At 39.7% G+C, this 18,754-nt stretch overlaps 6 protein-coding genes across 9 annotated transcripts; 2 read left to right on the plus strand and 4 right to left on the minus strand.

The window, feature by feature from the left end:
• Positions 1-4,666: 4,666 nt before the first annotated feature.
• Positions 4,667-8,531, minus strand: LBR (lamin B receptor). Of its 2 annotated transcripts, XM_065491447.1 has the most exons (8): positions 8,424-8,531; positions 7,661-8,025; positions 6,936-7,195; positions 6,843-6,884; positions 6,153-6,626; positions 5,856-6,100; positions 5,512-5,639; positions 4,667-5,454 (listed from the first exon to the last, which is right to left on the minus strand). In XM_065491447.1, exons 2-8 carry the CDS (start codon positions 8,010-8,012, stop codon positions 5,171-5,173), a joined length of 1,785 nt encoding a protein of 594 aa, XP_065347519.1. In that variant the 5' UTR covers positions 8,013-8,025; positions 8,424-8,531; the 3' UTR covers positions 4,667-5,170. The 2 variants fall into 2 exon arrangements, with proteins under 2 accessions (XP_065347519.1, XP_065347520.1); XM_065491448.1 differs by lacking the exon at positions 6,843-6,884.
• Positions 8,532-8,997: 466 nt separating this feature from the next.
• LOC135941917 (peptidyl-prolyl cis-trans isomerase FKBP2) lies at positions 8,998-9,996 on the minus strand. Its single transcript, XM_065487714.1, has 3 exons — positions 9,731-9,996; positions 9,535-9,647; positions 8,998-9,172 (listed from the first exon to the last, which is right to left on the minus strand). Exons 1-3 carry the CDS (start codon positions 9,887-9,889, stop codon positions 9,028-9,030), a joined length of 417 nt encoding a protein of 138 aa, XP_065343786.1. The 5' UTR covers positions 9,890-9,996; the 3' UTR covers positions 8,998-9,027.
• Positions 9,997-10,447: 451 nt separating this feature from the next.
• On the plus strand, positions 10,448-12,443 carry LOC135941915 (ras-related protein Rab-4B-like). Its single transcript, XM_065487712.1, has 4 exons — positions 10,448-10,604; positions 10,672-10,752; positions 11,444-11,776; positions 12,083-12,443. The coding sequence occupies exons 1-4, from the start codon at positions 10,589-10,591 to the stop codon at positions 12,286-12,288; spliced, it is 636 nt and encodes a 211-aa protein (XP_065343784.1). The 5' UTR covers positions 10,448-10,588; the 3' UTR covers positions 12,289-12,443.
• Positions 12,444-12,701: 258 nt separating this feature from the next.
• On the plus strand, positions 12,702-15,875 carry alphaSnap (Alpha-soluble NSF attachment protein). 2 transcript variants are annotated; one of them, XM_065487711.1, is made up of 4 exons: positions 12,702-12,861; positions 14,324-14,600; positions 14,960-15,319; positions 15,383-15,875. In XM_065487711.1, the coding sequence occupies exons 1-4, from the start codon at positions 12,770-12,772 to the stop codon at positions 15,530-15,532; spliced, it is 879 nt and encodes a 292-aa protein (XP_065343783.1). In that variant the 5' UTR covers positions 12,702-12,769; the 3' UTR covers positions 15,533-15,875. The 2 variants fall into 2 exon arrangements, with proteins under 2 accessions (XP_065343783.1, XP_065343782.1); XM_065487710.1 differs by lacking the exon at positions 12,702-12,861 and adding an exon at positions 13,972-14,145.
• Positions 15,876-16,206: 331 nt separating this feature from the next.
• LOC135941916 (calmodulin) lies at positions 16,207-17,631 on the minus strand. Its single transcript, XM_065487713.1, has 4 exons — positions 17,488-17,631; positions 17,043-17,217; positions 16,627-16,768; positions 16,207-16,567 (listed from the first exon to the last, which is right to left on the minus strand). The coding sequence occupies exons 1-4, from the start codon at positions 17,488-17,490 to the stop codon at positions 16,438-16,440; spliced, it is 450 nt and encodes a 149-aa protein (XP_065343785.1). The 5' UTR covers positions 17,491-17,631; the 3' UTR covers positions 16,207-16,437.
• Positions 17,632-17,689: 58 nt separating this feature from the next.
• Pfdn2 (prefoldin 2) lies at positions 17,690-18,431 on the minus strand. 2 transcript variants are annotated; one of them, XR_010575028.1, is made up of 3 exons: positions 18,262-18,431; positions 17,856-18,208; positions 17,690-17,800 (listed from the first exon to the last, which is right to left on the minus strand). XR_010575028.1 is itself a non-coding variant. In XM_065487715.1 (2 exons), the coding sequence occupies exons 1-2, from the start codon at positions 18,378-18,380 to the stop codon at positions 17,917-17,919; spliced, it is 411 nt and encodes a 136-aa protein (XP_065343787.1). In that variant the 5' UTR covers positions 18,381-18,431; the 3' UTR covers positions 17,822-17,916. The 2 variants fall into 2 exon arrangements, 1 of the variants encoding a protein (XP_065343787.1); XM_065487715.1 differs by lacking the exon at positions 17,690-17,800 and having other exon boundaries at positions 17,822-18,208.
• Positions 18,432-18,754: the final 323 nt, after the last annotated feature.

Genomic DNA, 18,754 nt, shown 5'->3' on the forward strand with positions numbered 1-18,754 from the left:
ATTTATACAAAAATTGTATCCTATAATAACATAACATTAAATTAATCATTTTGATCTGTGTTGAATGAACGATAGTCCCTGTTTGATTTAGAGTGAATCATCACGGCTTGTATATCATATTATATTATTTATTTTAATGCAGTGCACTTTGAGTCTGGGGCGATCGGCTGGCTGATCAATGAGCAAATATTTAATTCCAAAATATTATAGCGGATTAAGGACTTTGCTCCGGTGAGAGCGACGGTGTTTAATATCTATATCCTACAAAGCTCTCAGTCAATGCCGAGAGCGGTCAGTCTGCTTTTTATGGAATTATGCGCGAGAACGCAAATAGGAAGAAAGCTTGCTAGTGCTGGAAGATATTTGAAGGGCAACGCCATAACGGTCGCGTTTAATACACATATCTTCCCGTGGGGTTTCTCTCCCATCAATAACAAGAAAAATCAGTTTCATGGCATTTTTTTTTTTAATTTTTCTTACAAATTAATTCCATGTTTGCTGAACTTTGTGACAAGGTTTGCTGCTAAGTGTGATGTTGAGTGATTATACAAAACCATTTCCTGAGTTTCCTTAATTTTATTGTGATGATGTTCTCAAATTATTTACATTTTTGAATAGACATCAGTGTTGCAACAAATAACTTAACGGATCATAGCAAATTGGTTACGGTAAATTTTGTATGATTTCAACATATTAGGGAAATGTGTTTGTTAACAAATAAGGCGTGTCAAATTCACAAAATTATTACCACAAGGAAACTGATTGCACTTAAAAACATCGTTTGCATTTTAGAAAAGTATATTACACACTAATTTATTGTGAAATGTCAGAGTTGCAACATGTTCAATAATAATATTATGGCAAAATTGCATTTTTATATAAAAATAAAATCCAGGATGTTTCGTCAGATAATGGAAATCCGCAATAAGAAAAGGCAGCAAATCAATCAACACAGGTAGCGTTCGAAATTCTGGACCGACTGCAACAACGCAGGCGGAGGTGCATAAACAGAAATGGTCCTTCAAAATAACACCAGTGACCACAAACAAAAAAAAGTCTAATCGCATTCAATAAATTGAATTTTATTGAATCTCTTCATGATAAAATTAAGATCAGTAAAAGTTGAACGTACGTTAGGTATTGGTCTGGCTGATCCATCCACAACAAGAGACATACCGATTGACATGATTAATCAATAATTTTAAAGTAATTATACTTATTCCATGAATCTCGATTGCGAGAAGGTCGATGGTTGGTGTGATTCATAGAAAGTGTTGTTCTTCATGTTTTGTGAATTTGTGTTTGTGTAGTTTACATTACACAATAAACTCGCTCTCTTTATTCTCTGATAATACATCGATGTGTGTGGTGCCCTTACACGCTAACGAGAGTTAAAATTCACACCCAGACTACCACGAGACACAACAACAAGTCCTTATTCTTCGTTCAACAGGTACATCTCACTTCTTCCGCCCTCCTCTTCTACTTGGCGCCGCTCCTGCAAATTTTTTCATTAAATTCATTAATGCACAAAGCAACGCACCAATAAAATATCAAGAGTATGTTCTACAAAATATCAAAAAAGTGTGTGACTAATAAAAGCCTGCTATTGCTCATGAGATTTGAGACTGTGACCTTGGCCAATTACCTAGAAAGATAAAATCGCTTTATTAAGCTTTTACAGGTAGGAATAGATATCATGTGTTTTGAAACAATGATTTCTTTCAAAAAAGCTCTGGTAAAAATTTAATTTAACTGAACCAGCGTGCACAGTATTCAATGCAAATAATTTACAAAGAAGGCAAAGCCTCTTTCAACTGTCGTAAAATTCGTTAAACTGTTTAAACGATAACTTTAACAGCTTGTGATTAATTTACAGATATATACTAGTGTGGTGGGCCTGACATTAGATTTATAATTGGGACATACCTTTGGCTTCCTTCTTGGCAGGGGTAGCTGCTTTAGAGGTTGAGGGGCGGGGTCGCTTGGCTGCTGGGGTGGCCTCGCCTTCAGAAGACTGCCGCTTAGCAGCTCGGGCAGCACGAGACTCTGCAGCGGTCTCTTTCTTGACAGGCTGGTGTAACCATGAAAGTCATTTTCATTGCTTATTGTCAATTACGATTCTAACTCACCGGTTTGGTCTGTTTGGATGGTTTTATGTCCTCTTCTTCCGATGAAGACTCTGACGATCCAGATTCTTCTTCACTACTGTCGGATTCACTCTCGCTGCTGCTGCTACTCTCAGTAGATTTCTTTCCTTTACGTTTGGGGCTTGTATTAGCATTTTGCTCCTTTTGGCGCTTTTTCTTGAGCTGCGCCTGGTCCGTAAACAAACTCAGGTCCAACCCATCAGGATGGCTTTCACTAACTTCAGGACGCTCTGAGCCTGATGGAAGATAATGATTAGATAGATGTCGCCAAAGACTGGGGTAGCAAAGGTTACCTTTTTCAACAGCTAAGGCTCGGTCTAAGATGCTTTTGATTCGGTTGTACTCTTCTTTAGGCAACCGATACTTGTTTTTGTCCACTCTATCCAAATTCAGGCTAGTAAGTATGCAGTCAAAATCTGTAGAATGAATCAGGTAAGATGTTTTGCAATGATGATCAATATGAGGTGCAAATTACCGGTGTTGTCATAAAAATCTGGTGAGTAGACCTCCGTATCTGACTTGTCTTGGCTTAGCCAGCGTATACGAATTTTATGGCTCTTCTTGGTGATGTTGTGCGTGGCCTGGCAGACATAGAAGCTTCCTTCTGCATTTCGGACCCCCAGAAACTCATTCCTGTAAGGTTAAAAATTAGTTATGTAGTCAATGTTTTGTTCCATAGATGGCACTAATTATGCCATTAAAATTCCACACCCCCACAGACATTTGAAACAATGTTCTAGCTAGAGGCTAGAGGGAACGCCAGAGAAGCTCTTAATTAGTTGTGATATAGCGAGTAAATAAATTATTTTACTTAACATGATTTCATAAGCTAGAAAACCTGATAACTTCCTCTATTTACTAACAGGAAAATGGAAAGTATTAGATAAAATAAAGTGAACATGAAGATATAAAACATAGATCTCACTGAAAACTGAACTCACTTAAAGAAAACAACAAGCTTGTCGTCCGGACTTTTGGGCCTTTTTGGGGTGGGTTTCAGGCCAAGGTCGGCAGTTGTAAGCGGTGCCTGATAAGGCTGAGTGCGAGTACGATTGCGTTTGGAGCGCTGCTCTCCAGGAGTGGTATCAGGGGCTGGTTTGGCCTCCCTCTTGCGCTTATTATTGGCCTTGGGAGCCGGTGGTTCTTTCGCGGGTTGCTCTTTCGCGGGTTGCTCTTTCACGGGTTGCTCTTTCACGGGTTGCTCTTTCACAGGTTGCTGCTCTTTAGCTGGCTGCTCCTTGGGGGCGACCGGCGCTGGAGCTTCCTTCACTTCCTTAACGGGGGTGGGTTCCTTCTCCTTGGCCGGTGCAGGTGGCGGCGGGGTCTCCTTGGGTGGAGTCGGTGCTGGTGGTTCAGGGGCGGCCGCCTCCACCTTCGGAGTATGGTTGGTCGTTGGAGGTGGGTCGGCAGGGGCCGGTGGGGGCGGCTCGGGCTTGCTTTCGGTGCCATTTACCGGCGGCGTCTCCGTTTTAACCGGTTCCGCGGGTTTCGAGATTGGTTTTTCGGCGGCGGGGGCGAGCACCGGCGCGGCCTCCGCGGGGGCGGCCTGGGGCGGCAGCAGCGCAAGCGGCGCCTCAGCGTCGGTCATAGCGGCGTTTATTTACAAGTGTCGCTCAAAATGGCCGCCCATTCAGCGGAGCAGCGGCGTCGAAGCCGTCGGCGGCGTCCTGGAGGTGCAGTACCTTCGACAGGAGTGCAACGGCGAAGGTGGTCCCTTTGGCAACTGGGGTCGTCGGCGGGGGCAGTGTTCGCGGCGATTTTGGGCAGCAACCGGAGGCGGTGTTTCCAGCAAGCTACACCGACGCGTCTCTCCACACAGGCAGCGCGCGAGTTTTGAGTGTGACGTCACGTGACGTCACCAACAGGGCAAATTTGTGGCGCGAAAATAACCAACCAAACGGTTTGAATTGTTTGAAATTACGAAATTGCGGAAATTACCACTAGATCGAAAATATGGAAAATATTATTTAGTTGATACACATATTATTATCAATTCGTTATAAGTAAAGTCCAGCTATAAGCACATTGATTGATGATTAATATGATATATTATTAAACATCAACATCACTGACGTTTGACTTCAAACTATCCTTTTTTAGTATATCACTTCAAATATGTAATTTCTTTCAACTTAGTCGCTTTTCAGAAACAATTCAAGTATTTTTAAATAAATTGTTAAGTCTTATGTCCTTTCAAAGCTTTTCACTTGAAATACATTATATATTATCCTTCTTGGAGTGAAGATTCACGCAGAAAATAATTAAGAATATAATAAAGTTAAAATATAATGTCACCCCGCCATAAAAGATTAATTATCACAGTGGGGTACAAGCGGATAGTCAGATCATTGTCTCTTCTATGCAAATTATGTTATATTTATTTTCTTTTTTGTTCACATGAGATAAGATTGTCGAGGACAATCAAGTTAAAATTTGATACTATTATATTGTCCTTTACATTTTAGTGTATTTCGTCGTGTTGTGGTGTATAAGGTACTAAAGTAAAAATCTATTGCTTAAATTCCTCATCCTTTTTTAATAGGGTGTACATGATACTAGTTTTTTTTCCAAAAATACCAAGCGTTCGATGAATTTGACAAAATTTCCTCGGAGGTTGAACCATACAAAATGTATTAAAGTAATATATAAAAATGCCCGCAATCTCGTTGGAAGTTACTGGCTAAGCCTATTGACCATTTTTACACAATAACCTCATGATTCATGATTGTTGCGCAGATCCAACTGCTTGACTTAAAATCAAATGAGTTCAAACACTCCATATTGCTCTGTTATGTTACTATCATCCTTTCCTGTTAAGATTCTATATAAAAATTGGACACACAAACACAAAAGTCCTTACAAAAATGGCGTGCTATAGCGCAGGAAGCGTTGCGTCTGGGCTTCCGAACAGGCAATATTTGTACTCATTGTTTTTTTACATAAAACTGTAGAGAGGCCAAAACACTTTGTGCAATTGCTAAATCGATTCATACAATTTCAGTTCATGAGATCTGGCAAGATCAGTAGATCTTTGGCAGCACACGATACTTGACCCTTTCGCAGTAACGCGACCACGCATCTCCATACTTAGCCTGGCAGTGGCGGTGGTCTTGGCTGACGCGCAAGAGTAGTATTAGGGTCGTGAAGATTGGCAAGAACCAAGGCAGAATATATTCATGTCCAGAAATCAAGCCGAATGTACAATGTACCAATATGTCACCAAAATAGTTAGGGTGACGCAGCACCCCCCACCAGCCAGACACTAACAGCTTCTTTCCTCTAGCAGTGGGCAGGGTTTCCAGGTCTACATCAGAAAGCAAGTTAGCGACAAAGATTTAACTAGGATCGGTGATAAACTTACGAGACACAGCAGGGTCCATCGGGTTCTTACGGAAACAGTGTTTCTGGTTGCAGCTCATACGGTTGATAAGGAGTCCAGAGGTATAAATTAAGACGATGAAACCAATTACGTAATTGTTCATTTCAACACTGCGGAAAAATTAACTGTTAGTGTACAGAGCAAATGCGTTGTGAACTATGGTGAATGTTATCCAACTTTGTCATGCCAAATTTGATTATGTTATTTGCAATTCTATAACATTGCTATAATTTAAATTATAAATGCATAATATGATGAGTTGTTTTGGATTAACTAGCTTGATTAGACTATTTAAAAAAACTAGCATCTTTCCTGATGTAACATACTTGGCAATAACGGCGTAGAGAGGCAAGTTAACAGCAAGGAAGGGGTAGAGGAGCATTCCGACTGAGGCCATGGCACCCAATCCTTCAGCTTGAACTGCCAAAGATGTCAGCATGTTGTGCTCAAAAGCAATCGCATCAAGACAGTAGATAGACGGCATCACAAGGGCAGCCAGCTGGTTGTTACCATATGGCTCCAGATTGAGGAATATCAGAAGATTCAGCAACAGAGACTCCAAGATTCCAATCTGAAGAATTTATTTTTAATTTGGCGCAATGAGTGAGTTATAGATGCCTTACCCTCAGGAGAACCATCTTCAGGTGCAGATTTCCAATAGCAGGGTTGATCTGCTTGCCCATGAAAAACGAGTAAACCTTGCTTGTGGCAACAGTGGCAGGGTTCTGCAGAGAGACAGGCGCGCGGGATCCTTTCCAGTATAAGTAAATGCCAAGCAGTAAGCCAGCAACGACTGACGTTGCTGCCCAAATAGGTAACGCGGTCAGAATTTGAGCCTCTGTCATGCCGTAGCCCTGGTAGCGGCGGTGAGCCAAGAGAGCACCAAAGGTAACGAAGACTGCGATTAAGCCATTACGGCGGTATATGCGAGGCCCAGTTGAGCCAGGCAGGGCGTTTTCAGTAGGGCCAATCGGCAGCAAGGCCAAGATTACTTGCACGAACCAGAAGGCCACCAGCTGGCCAGCCAACAGCCAGTCCCACTTGGGCCACTCAGCAACAAGTGCGCGCCAGTCCTGGCCTTTCAGGTTAAAGGTGCCCTGTAAAATGGTAAAATGTTTTGATCAGGGGATCAAACGGGAGCACAATTCCGATCACCAGTATCAAAATGTAATGAGAGGGCGAGGGCATGCATTTATTAAGCATCTTTTTTTTAAATTAAGTACAAGTACAAAATAACAATAAGGCCTGACACAACAACTAAAAAAGCGACACCATTCTGAAAGAAATAAAACCCTCATTGGGCATATTCAGACCTGAGGCACTGTGGCATTTGAGGACTTTGGGGGCATGGCTACCTGCAACAACTCTACTCAAGCAAAGCGCAAACTACAAAATAATTAACTTACAGATCGGAATATCATTTGCGTGCCAAAGGTGACTCCAATAATGATCAGGAGAAGCACAATAATTCCAATAGCTCCACCATATTCAAGGACGACCTTTGGGCCTTCTGTCTCCTTTTCTTTTTCTTTCTCCGTATTCTTGGACTCTTCAGTGTCAGAGTCGATGTTGTCATCTTTGTTCCAGCGTCGAACACGCAGAGTCATGGAGGGAGAGCTCACTGGCTCTTCTTTTTTCTTCTCAACAGTCTTCTTGGCAGTTGAGGCTGGAGAAATAACGTTTCAGTCAATGTTGAAGTCATCTACTACAATGCAGATTATTTAACACCAACTTGTTTTCTTAAAGCATTGACATTATGCCAAGTAAAACGACTCTATAATATTATATTATATCAAGGTGAACTTGTCGAGTTGTTAGAAGTTAAAACACTGGTTAATGAAAATTGCTGTAATAAAATCAATATGAAATTGGAAAAATTAGTAAACCGAAGGCGGAAACAAATTTTGAAATAAAATCTGATGATTGCATGTTGTATCATAGTAGGTATGTACTATTTTTTATACATACAGCCTTTCCATTTAAAATATGAATTAGGCATTACGTAATTAGATGAATTATTGCGGTCATTAATAATGCAGTATATCAAATCATTCACAACCTCGATGGTGAGTGCAGATATTTTAGTATGGTGCATTAGTGAAATTCGATACCCATGCTCAAGTTCTCTTACTCTTTTCAGGCTTCTCTTCCTTGGTCTTGGGGGTGGTGTTAGCTTTGCGGCCTTTGCTGGTTGATCGCTTCCGGCCTGTAGAAGCAGCCCTAGCAGGACTTTTGGGCCTGCCGGGACTGCGGCCACGGCCTCCGGTGCTTTTGCGGGCAGGGGAGCGAGAGCGCTGGCGACCCTTGGGGGTCTTGTTCGGGTTTTCGAAGACATCTTCTGGCCCGACAGTGATTTTGGTGCCATCGTCCAGCTGAATACGTACTGTGCCGCTCTTGTTTTCCTTCAGCACTTTGCCGGCGGCCAAGTCACCCTTTTCAGGTATGGCCACAAATACGTTAGAGCCCGTTGACCACGACGTCATGCTGTATGCTTTGCTGAAATTAAAAAAGGACGCCAACGGTTATTATTCGCGCGTTGGGTGTGAGATGAAATGCTGAAAGATTTTCTTCCGGCCTAAGAAACCGGTATATTAAAAAACCGGTTTACACTTTCGTTACAACGAAGAAAGGATAGCAGATGGATTATCACCGTTCAACAACATCAAAGGTACCGGTTAATTTTTAAATAAATCGTTGAGGTAGATACAATGGGGGCGTTTGTGACGCCGTCCAGTGACGCGAGGAGGCGTTGGTTTTATGATATTGAAGTAAACAAAGCACTTTTCGTCCTCATGTTGAGAGGAAGCTAACCTAATTTTTTGATTTAAATTTAGAAAAAAAAATTCCGAATCATTTAAGTCAGTTAAATTACCTAAATAACTCCAAAAACTTACCTTACTGAAATAAAATTGCACACCTCCAAATTGAGTGACAAACAACGCGCCAAATCGGCTGTTATACCAACTGTACGTCGAAATTGACGAGAATATCAACAACTTTTCAATAACTTGATGTGAATATTTAGCCTTTTATCATTTTGTTTGTATTGTAACTGAGACATTTGAATTTAATCAAAATATTTTATCATTAGCATCACTATGTAACGTACTAGAGCAGAAAAATACCAAAAATACTCAACAAATATTTTCTGTTCAGTTGGCATCTATTCTGAGAATTAAATTTTTACTGTCTCGCATAGCGCACCCTCTATCGTTTGCACAAATAACTGACTGAACTTGCAGCGGTGCAGCCACAGCCACAGCATCTTTTTTGTAAGATTGTAGTATAGAGGCGGGTAGATAATTCAAACCTAAAAATAAGATGAATGCATCCTGTACTACTATAGTAGTTTCGGCTGATGTTTGCAGCCCTAATTCATGAGCTTTCCTTATCTTTTGAGCGGTATGGATATAAAATAATTTTATTTAGGGTTAAGCGGTGCTTTGCCAATATTGAAACTTGTTTGGCTGATAATTTTTTTAAGTTTATTTTCAAAATTCACAACTCGTCTTTACGCTCCAATTTCAAGAGTTCCACATCAAAAATCAGAGTAGCTCCAGGAGGAATTTTTGGTGGCGATCCTCTATCTCCATAACCCAAATCTGATGGAATGACCAGTTTTCTCTTTTCTCCCTCGCACATCCTGAAATAATTAAAAAAATTAATTAAAATGAAATTTACAATGGTTTCAACTTTTGATCTTATATTTTGTGTCAATTTAATTCAAGCAGTTTATTTAAAAAAAATAGAACTGAACATTTGCAAGAAGTCCCCATGGCGAGCCTTCTACACGCTTTTAAACTATAAACGCCGATCTGCAATTAACTTCGTTCTAGTCTACGCGGCCGCCAAACAGGCCAAGTTGTATTTATGTACGAGCAAAATTGTCATAGCTGTTTTGTGCATATATTTGAGGCACGATAGGAAATAAATTAAAAGCGAGCCACTAATATTCGATAGAGTTGAAAAGGAATGAATAGATAATAATAAAAGTCCGTGTGTTACCCCAAAAGTCCTTGGTCCCAACCCTTTATGACTTGACCGGAGCCAAGAGTGAATGTGAAAGGCTGGTTTCTTGGAATGCTGGAGTCAAATTCAGTGCCATCCTCCAGTTTGCCCTATAAAAACATATTATTAAGTGCAAAGAAAAATAATTTTTTAGACTAGACAGTCAACATGACGTGTTGTTCATATAGCATACCGTGTAATGCATGTGCAAGAAGTCTCCCTTGCGGCTTTTAACTGTGCAGCCCTCTACACGCTTTTTAACGCCGATCTGCAACTTCCTTTTAGTCTCCGCGGCCGCCAAACAGGCCAATATGCCTACGAGCAAAACTAGAAAAGCAACCGTGGCCCTCATATTTTCTGGCCCTTAAATTTTGAGGCAAGTTCTCCTGGCCAATCTGGTGCAGACACGCAGAGGCTTGAGTTCGGCCAGGTTCGGCTTTAAATCCTCACAAATGTTGATTTTTCGTTTACGTTACTACGCCTACTACACGGTGTTATTTACGTTTCTTTGAGTGTGTACTAACAATAACCGGTGACGTAAAAATACATAAAAAGGCATTATGATAGGTTACTAGACAGTTGCAAATATAGTAAATAAATACATTATTACATATTTATTTTTAAAAACGATTAATTCTGGGGGTCTATACCACCCCACGCTCTCACAAACACTAACTTACAATTTAGTGACTTGAAAAAATACCGGTTTCAAGAGCAATGACGATGTTATTTTGATATCATCTAGATAGCTTACCAACAATGTGGGATAAATCCATTTGAAAAAAATAATATCCGTATTTTTCTCACTATGCGCAATCAATGAAAATTTATTTTTATATTTAACCGTTATTTTTGTCTTATACGATGTTAATTATATTATATGCAACATTATTTTATTTATAATTTGAGAAAATAAATGTTATGTTGGCAATTGCCAGCTGTGTGTGTGTTTGACAGAAAAGAAAAGAAGATTACCGAGAAGTACATACCTACTCAAACCTGAACATTGTTGCTGTTGCTTGTCTGTGTCAGTTCCCAGATGTGATCCACGATGTCCGAGAGTTACGGTAGGCTGCTTTTAACTTTTTCAGTTTTATTTTAGTCTATTTAATTATTTTCAACGCCTCTTTTCAGATTACTTATTTAAGTTCCTGGTGATTGGATCAGCGGGCACGGGAAAGTCATGTCTGCTTCATCAATTTATCGAGTCTAAATGTAAGAAAGTGCCCTACTTCTTAATTCGTGTGTATGACGCCTAATTCGCTCCCTTTTTAGACCCATTGTTTATCAAGTAGTAAATTATAAATATTGCAACTCTTCTTACTTAGCAACTAAATAAAAGCCAATATATGTACTAGATACATACACTCAAGTCTTTCTGTGATTTGACATAATGACTGACTATAGGTGGTTTTTTAAATATCATAAACAAAAAACATTAATATTAAAAAATACACAAATATCATGTTTTAAGCTGATCAAGTGGAAGCTAAGCGATTAAATTAATAAAACAAAACAAAAAATAAGAAATATCAAGAACACCCCTGAAGTCCAATTAACTCACTAAAATGATTTTTCAACAATCTACCAATAATTTCAAAATAATGACTTTGAACCTTTGAAGATCAATGTTGTTATTGTGACAATTTTATCAAATAAATACATTGTTAGGTTGACAATTCATAGCTATATACATATGTATGTATCTGATATAATATCATGCAAGATGCATATCTATATCAAATCCAAACAATTTTATTTGGATTGTAAAATTTTAAGGAAATGTCATCCTGAAAATTTTTAGATTCCATTATGTGATACATTTAGGCTTATAATATTTCCGTTGGTAATTTTTTCCTTATTTGCTGACTTTTATTAATTGCACTGTGTCGTTGTTTTATTTTAGTTAAGGAGGACTCATCACACACAATCGGCGTCGAATTTGGTTCCAAGGTTGTGCCGGTGTCCGGAAAGCAAGTGAAACTGCAGATATGGGACACCGCTGGTCAAGAGCGGTTCAAGTCTGTAACTCGTTCGTATTATCGAGGTGCTGCTGGAGCACTCCTGGTGTATGATGTGACTCGGAGAGATTCCTTCAACGCCCTCGCTAACTGGCTAGCAGACGCTAGATCACTTGCCTCCCCAAACATTGTGGTCCTGTTGGTAGGCAATAAGAGTGACCTTGAATCCCAGCGAGAAGTCACTTTCCTAGAGGCTAGCAGATTCGCACAAGAAAATGGTAAGTAGAAAGCCCTTTGGTAAAGAACGAAATTAGAAGCATAGATTTAAGTTAGTTGGCAATGTTTCACATTGGCCTTCACTAAATAAAAAAGTCTCTTATCTCTGCTTTTGTCTTTTATATCTGCAAAATTTAAACCGCACTTAATCGCATTGAACGCACCTCCTAAGCGCAAAAAATTAGTTGAACTGCGTAGGAGAAAACCTTAGGGATATGTAAAAAGGTTTAGTGAACCCTGAATTTTTATCCTATCATCAACACTAGTGTCATGCTGTCATGTTGAAGCATTTTTGTATTCTGTTGCAGAACTTATGTTCTTGGAGACGTCAGCAAAGAGCGGTCAAAACGTGGTTGAGGCGTTCTCAAAGTGCGCTAAGGCAATTGTGACAAAAATCGAGTCTGGCGAGCTTGATCCTGATCGCATCGGATCAGGTATTCAGTATGGAAACTTAAAGCCTACAAGAAATTCGGCCTCTGCGGCCACCGGCCGTTCCTGTCCTTGCAAGGTGTGAGAGGAAATGTTCAAATTCATTATATAAATCATTAATACAAATTAATTTTATCACAAATGTCTAGAAATTGTGTATTTGTTACTTCATTTATATATTTTGAATATGAGTATAAATTTAAAGAGCTAAAATAAATTAACTATTTACGTAAGGTTAAATACTCTTGATTTTATTTAAATCCCCTTTGAAAAATTATTCGAATAATAGGTAATTGCAAAGAAACAAAAAAGGGTGAATTGCACCCTTAATCTTAACTATTGCACATGATTGGCATCTATGTTGCGATTTTGGCACGTTCGCGGCGCTCGCGAGGGTCAACAGGGTGTGAGGTAGTGGGTGGGAGCGAGTGTGGGGTGCGCGGGCCCTTATTGAAGTGGGCCGCGAGAGAGATCGATTCACCCCGAGGGTGACGCAGGCGCACGGCCGCACCCGCAATCGATAGCGAGGCAGCCATCGGCTGGTGAGCACTCGAGCACCAAAAACCATGGGCGACTCCGAGCAAAAGGCCTACCAGCTCATTTCGGAGGCTGAGAAAAAGTTGAACCGCTCCAATGGCTTCTTTGGACAGCTATTCGGGTAAGTTACCTTAGCGATTGGACACTCTAGGGGCCACTGGGGTGAGCACCACAGTGGGTTTCGGGGTTACGCCAAAGCCTGCGTGTTCAATCAATAATAAGCCTTCCTTGCCCGTTTCTTGCATCACCAAGAGACCATTCATCCGCTTTTGCATTTTTTTACTCAGCGTAAAATTGAATATTTGAACAACCTGACGCATTCATTACGCGAGGGCTGATAGATTATAGATGAAGATGAAAATACGAGCTTCAAATTGCCTTGCTGAAGTGCTTCACTGCGCATTAATATTGTGTCCTTCAAGCGTTGCTGTCACCGTTTATTGAATTTTGGCGCACAAAAAATATTCTGCAAAATGAGGCTTTTTAACTAACTGAATATGTTTTTTGAAATTATTTCATTTGATCATTTTTGCTATATACTTTAATAGAAATATTTTCATAATGACTTTGGATATTATATGCTTGCGTTAATTCTCATTATATCAATATAATATTTACTTGAATAATGGAATAATTTATATTTGTCTCACCGTCTTGGTAAGAAGTGTGCATTACTATAATAATATTAAGCAATTCCTTCACTGGTAAAGGCCCTCAATGAAACAGTTTTTTTCTAAACCTGAAATTTCTTAAATCAAACATTAAATTTGCATTTCCCTATCATGAAATAGCCACAAAACCGCAACAACAACCGGAACGGGCATGAAAAGCAGTTATAAATAATAATGTTCGTCATCATGTCATTTTAGTTTGAAAATAATATCAGTTTTCATTCTCCCTCATTACTAATTTTAAATTTATTTCCTATACTAATCTCAATATTATATTCGAATAATTTACTCTCTCGCGTTTCATACTTTCTCAATTAGAGATCTGAAACGTTCTTAAAAATATTGCATTTTATGTGATAATGTGTAAAACTTAAAAAATGGAGTCTTAAATCCTGGCGCGTAGCTTAAATGACATAGATAATATCATCTGTTCTACTTTTAGTAAATATTTTTCCCGCGCGATGTATTTAAATTCTGGCAATAAACCAATCAAAAAAGTCGTGAGTCATCAGTTCACGCCCCCGTTGACTGCACTGCAATTGCACTATCATCTGATACTGTTTACTACGCTCTACGTCCTTCAGTTTGCTCTTCCGATCACACTCACTCTTCCACTTTTTGCTGAATTTTGAACACCAAACAATGGCAGATTCCGAGGCCAAAGGTCATGCTTTGATGGCCGAAGCACGAGCAAAGCTTCAAAAGCCATCGGGACTTCTGTCGTTCTTTTTTGGGTAGGAAAAAAAATTATTTCGGACAGTTTAGTCGGGTCGTCATTCTATTCTCAATTGCGTTGAGACTTTTTGAAATCACTTTCTCTTCATTGTTTTTTTCCTGACCGGATACATAAGTTAGTGGTCATAAATGATTTCAAATTGGAATAAATTTAATCGTTGTTTTTTTCGTTCACAGTGGTTCGTCCAAAGTGGAGGATGCGGTGGAATGTTACCAGCGGGCAGGAAACATGTTCAAGATGGCAAAGAAATGGAACGAGGCTGGAAAAGCTTTTTGCGAGGCAGCCAGCCTGCACGCTAAGGCAGACAGCAAGCATGACGCGGCCACCAATTACGTAGATGCAGCCAATTGTTTCAAGAAGTCCGATGCCAATGAGGCGGTCAGCTGTCTGTTAAAGGCCATTGAAATTTACACAGACATGGGCAGATTCACCATGGCTGCTCGGCATCACCAGGTATTTTTCCACCTCTGTTTTTATCATTGGGAAGAAACAATAATACATAAGGAATGAGTTTCAAGTTTGTCCCTGTAAAATATTGATTGCTCAATAATTAGCATAGATACATTTCATAAATTTTAAACACAAAAATTGCTATACATAGTTAACTTCTCTCAGTGGCAGATAGATTTTGATGCGTGAGAGGAGAGTAGAATATATGAATCACACAAAGTATAGGCATTCAAGTTAAAATTATTAGTCATGCAACTCAATACTATCACAATGATTATCAGAAATGCATAATATATTTATCAACATTACAAGGAAGAGAAACATTAAAATTCTGTGTTTAAATATTTTATATTTTGTTCCAGTCCATCGCTGAAATTTATGAAACAGAGGCACCTGACCTTGAAGCTGCTACTTCGCATTATGAAAAAGCAGCCGATTATTTCAGAGGCGAGGAGTCCAATTCTTCTGCCAATAAATGCATCCTGAAAGTTGCCCAACACGCAGCTCAGTTAGCTGATTACGAAAAAGCCATTTCAATTTACGAGCAAGTTGCCGCCACCTCGCTAGAGAGCTCCCTCCTCAAGTATTCCGCGAAAGAGTACTTCTTCAGGGCTGGTCTGTGCCACCTCTGTGTTGACATGCTGAACGCCCAGCTTGCACTGGACCGATACATCCAGCAGTATCCAGCTTTCCAAGACGCGAGGGAATACAAACTTCTTAAGGTATCATTCTCACTGACAGACAACCGCTTTTGCTGGATTAAATATTTTTTTTCTTTTTCTAAGGTGCTAATGGAGCATATGGAGGAGCAAAACGTTGATGGATTCACAGAAGCTGTTAAGGATTACGACACAGTCTCTAGGTTCGATCAGTGGTACACCACCATCCTCTTAAGAATCAAGAAGTCGGTGCAAGACAATCCCGACTTGTGCTAATCCCGCAACATTCCTTGGCTTACTCATTTTTTATTTTTGTTGTAAATATAATTAAGATTTTCTCTCGATCGTATTGAGAAAAAAGTAAACTCTTAAGAATTTCCATAACTATTCCTATCACTTTTGGTTGCAGTTCTCTTGGTGTACATAATGAGATCAAAGGCAAAAATATATCACATAAAGCAAACCAAATTGTAAAACTATGTTAGTAAAAAATGGTTGGAAGTATAACTGAGAGCGCGCAAGAGCATCGAGTCAATTTTGCTCAGGATGGGCAATTGAAAATATCTATACCCCTAAGTTATGTTTGGAAAATAAAAAATACAAGTTATGACGTAACATACTTGATTATTTTGTTTCATTAGAACCTAATGGAAATGTCAAAATATTTTTTTATTTCCTTACATCTGGTACCAGAATTTTATCCCCACTCAAATCAATGTCACAGGGGTCTCTAATTACGTGAAAATGGCTTGAAAATAATGTAATCATTAACTTGCATTCCTCGACTGATCAAATTCAGCTGACTCGTTAATGATAAGAACTAAAAATGAAATCTACACATGTCATGCTTCCCTTACAAGCTGCGCACCTCCTAATCTTTAGTTTCACACCGCAATAAGAATACTACACAAAGATGAACATTTCGAGAAAGGAAAAACTGACGCAAAATGTATTAATTTAACTTCTTAAAATTTATTTAGTTGTTTTACAATTTTTGACCGAAAAGTCATCTCTTTCTGGACTGGGCCCTGTCTGGGCTGGACCGACCAATCAAACAACCAATTTCAGCGAGTGATTCATTGATGAGTGTGTGTGTGTGGTTGTGTGTATTTATCTTTGGAAATGTAAAAATGACTGTGGTGGAATGTGTTTCAAGTAATAAATTAGGGCCGGCAGGCACCTCACTTGGAGGTCATCATGGTGACGAACTCCTCATAATTGACCTGGCCGTCACCATCAATGTCCGCTTCACGGATCATTTCATCCACCTCCTCATCAGTCAGCTTCTCACCCAAGTTGGTCATGACATGCCTGATGAAAAAGCAATAGAAGTATATTTTATTCGATTGGAAAAACTCGAATGCACAAACCTGAGCTCAGCAGCCGAAATGAAACCATTTCCATCCTTATCAAACACTCTGAAGGCCTCGCGGATCTCTTCCTCAGAATCAGTGTCCTTCATTTTGCGCGCCATCATGGTCAGGAACTCGGGAAAATCGATGGTTCCATTGCCTGAAAATAACATTAATTAACAATTAAAAAACGATATATTTACAATTAAATTAAACAACACTATAATGTCAAATTAAAAAAAAAATATGTGTTTGACTTAGAAAATGATTTACACGCGATGAGTCACCCCTCTAATTTAAGGCAGAGCAAAGATCACCTATTGCCCTTTTTCAGGGGTAACAGGCTAAAATTAATTCAGTACATAAAGCACTCAAAAACTATGTAAACAAATAGCAACAGTTAAATTAGAGGCTGCAGATATAAATATAATTACCATCAGCATCGACCTCGTTGATCATGTCCTGTAGCTCAGCTTCCGTGGGATTCTGTCCAAGGGACCTCATGACGGTTCCCAATTCTTTGGTGGTGATGGTTCCATCGCCGTCTTTGTCGAACAATGAAAACGCCTCTTTGAATTCAGCGATTTGTTCTTCAGTCAGTTGGTCCGCCTATAATTAGGTCGGAGTTTTCGATGAGACCTCACATATAACATTGTGACGATCCAAGGGTCGAGGGAAAATTAAACGGTTTCTTTTTAAAACGGTCATCTGGGGTCGCAACCGTCCCCAAGGGGGTGGAGAACAACCTAAAGGGGCGGCCGCCATTTTAGCCGCTAATGACTAAGGAATTCTTTTTTCAAAAAATTAAAGACCTAGGAGCATCAAGGGGCACTAAAGGATCGCAGATGACAGACAAATGGGAACGGATGACTTGCTTACCATGGTTGATTGCTGGATGTGACCGAGAAGACGGTCGGCCGATTCAGAAGCTATAAAGCAACTAGCAAGAAATTAGTTCGTGAGGTAGTCATCCGCGGATAATGTTTATGTAATTCACAGCTTGTGTTGAGCCAGTTGCATTAGTATTGTAGAGAAGAAATAAAGCTGGGGCTAAATTAAATCGTTTTATTGAAACAAAAGGTTGGCTATTTAAATGTTTTATATTTTTGTGTAACAGTAAATTCGCGAGAGAAAATAGATCCAACTGCCATTGGCCAGTAGAGACGTCGCATTGCAGTCAGTCGAAGGCGGCCTAATTCAAAAATACGTCACGGAGATGTATAATTTGATTTATTATAGTATTTTACAGGTATCTGCACGTGCATTTTGGATAATAACGTATCACGGTGAAAAGTCACTTCAAAGGGATCAGTTGACAAGAACACCAGCTTGCTGGGGCGCTTTCGGCGCTTCTTGTTTCTCCTGCTCTTCGTCTCCGGCGTTCCTCACTCTGATGTTGTATTTTTCTTTATAGTCGTTCAATTCAGTTCCTTTACGTGTCAACGCCTCGTTGTGCAACCGGATGGCTTCGCCAAGCTGCTCCAGACTCTGCAGAAGCTGCGGACGCACTTCTTTGACGGTGCGTTCGACCAGCACGCCGTTGATTAGGCGGAAACATTTTCGATCATCTTCAATCTTCCCCAGGGCGTCTACCACGATCCTAAAACAAAGACCTTTTTGACTTGGGCGCATGGGCGGCGAGCTTGATTTTACTTGTGTTCGTTCTGGTCAACTTCCATCTCCGATATTTTGAGGGCAAGCCGCCGCTGTTCATTGCGAAGGGCATTAAAGCCGGCCACAATTTCCTCAGGAGACTTTCCTTTATCGGCCATGCTTGTGCTTGTTTTGATACCTCATGTCTTAAAAACTACCGGTTCCCCTCCCAGTCACTCCTAGCTGGAATACCGGTTGCCTAATAATACCGCACCATAAAAGGTTAGGCAGAGAAGAATAATAGCAAAGTGACGAAATCCCAACCAAATTATTATTGAAATAATAATGCCCCATTAAAATGTGAAAGTCTAAAAACAATTAGGAAAACCTTGACCTATTTTTTCAGTTTTATTGCCACCGTTAATGAAGTTTTTAGATAAATCCATGACCTTTAATGAACATAGGTTTGACGATTTGATGACTTTAATACCATATATACATTTTTATTTTTCTGTTTTATGGGATGCGTTCAGTAACAACTGTATTTTTATAC

This window comes from Cloeon dipterum, chromosome 4 (genome assembly GCF_949628265.1).
Source record: "Cloeon dipterum chromosome 4, ieCloDipt1.1, whole genome shotgun sequence".
In the NCBI taxonomy this organism is placed as follows: Eukaryota; Metazoa; Arthropoda; class Insecta; order Ephemeroptera; family Baetidae; genus Cloeon; species Cloeon dipterum.

Excerpts from the sequence above, each read along its gene's own strand:
- LBR (XM_065491447.1), bottom strand. The coding sequence starts at position 8,012 with ATGACGTCGTGGTCAACGGGCTCTAACGTATTTGTGGCCATACCTGAA. Across the intron at positions 7,196-7,660 it reads GGAAGAGAAGCCTGAAAAGA|CCTCAACTGCCAAGAAGACT; the intron begins GTAAGAGAACTT and ends TTATTTCTCCAG. Across the intron at positions 5,455-5,511 it reads GATGGACCCTGCTGTGTCTC|ACCTGGAAACCCTGCCCACT; the intron begins GTAAGTTTATCA and ends TTTCTGATGTAG.
- LOC135941917 (XM_065487714.1), bottom strand. The coding sequence starts at position 9,889 with ATGAGGGCCACGGTTGCTTTTCTAGTTTTGCTCGTAGGCATATTGGCC. Across the intron at positions 9,648-9,730 it reads TCTTGCACATGCATTACACG|GGCAAACTGGAGGATGGCAC; the intron begins GTATGCTATATG and ends ATGTTTTTATAG. Across the intron at positions 9,173-9,534 it reads TGGGACCAAGGACTTTTGGG|GATGTGCGAGGGAGAAAAGA; the intron begins GTAACACACGGA and ends TAATTATTTCAG.
- LOC135941915 (XM_065487712.1), top strand. Across the intron at positions 10,753-11,443 it reads TCAATTTATCGAGTCTAAAT|TTAAGGAGGACTCATCACAC; the intron begins GTAAGAAAGTGC and ends GTTTTATTTTAG. Across the intron at positions 11,777-12,082 it reads CAGATTCGCACAAGAAAATG|AACTTATGTTCTTGGAGACG; the intron begins GTAAGTAGAAAG and ends ATTCTGTTGCAG.
- alphaSnap (XM_065487711.1), top strand. The coding sequence starts at position 12,770 with ATGGGCGACTCCGAGCAAAAGGCCTACCAGCTCATTTCGGAGGCTGAG. Across the intron at positions 12,862-14,323 it reads TTCTTTGGACAGCTATTCGG|TGGTTCGTCCAAAGTGGAGG; the intron begins GTAAGTTACCTT and ends TTTCGTTCACAG. Across the intron at positions 15,320-15,382 it reads GGGAATACAAACTTCTTAAG|GTGCTAATGGAGCATATGGA; the intron begins GTATCATTCTCA and ends TCTTTTTCTAAG.
- LOC135941916 (XM_065487713.1), bottom strand. Across the intron at positions 16,769-17,042 it reads CAACGAGGTCGATGCTGATG|GCAATGGAACCATCGATTTT; the intron begins GTAATTATATTT and ends TGTTATTTTCAG. Across the intron at positions 16,568-16,626 it reads ATTTCGGCTGCTGAGCTCAG|GCATGTCATGACCAACTTGG; the intron begins GTTTGTGCATTC and ends CTTTTTCATCAG.
- Pfdn2 (XM_065487715.1), bottom strand. The coding sequence starts at position 18,380 with ATGGCCGATAAAGGAAAGTCTCCTGAGGAAATTGTGGCCGGCTTTAAT. Across the intron at positions 18,209-18,261 it reads GTTGACCAGAACGAACACAA|GATCGTGGTAGACGCCCTGG; the intron begins GTAAAATCAAGC and ends TCTTTGTTTTAG.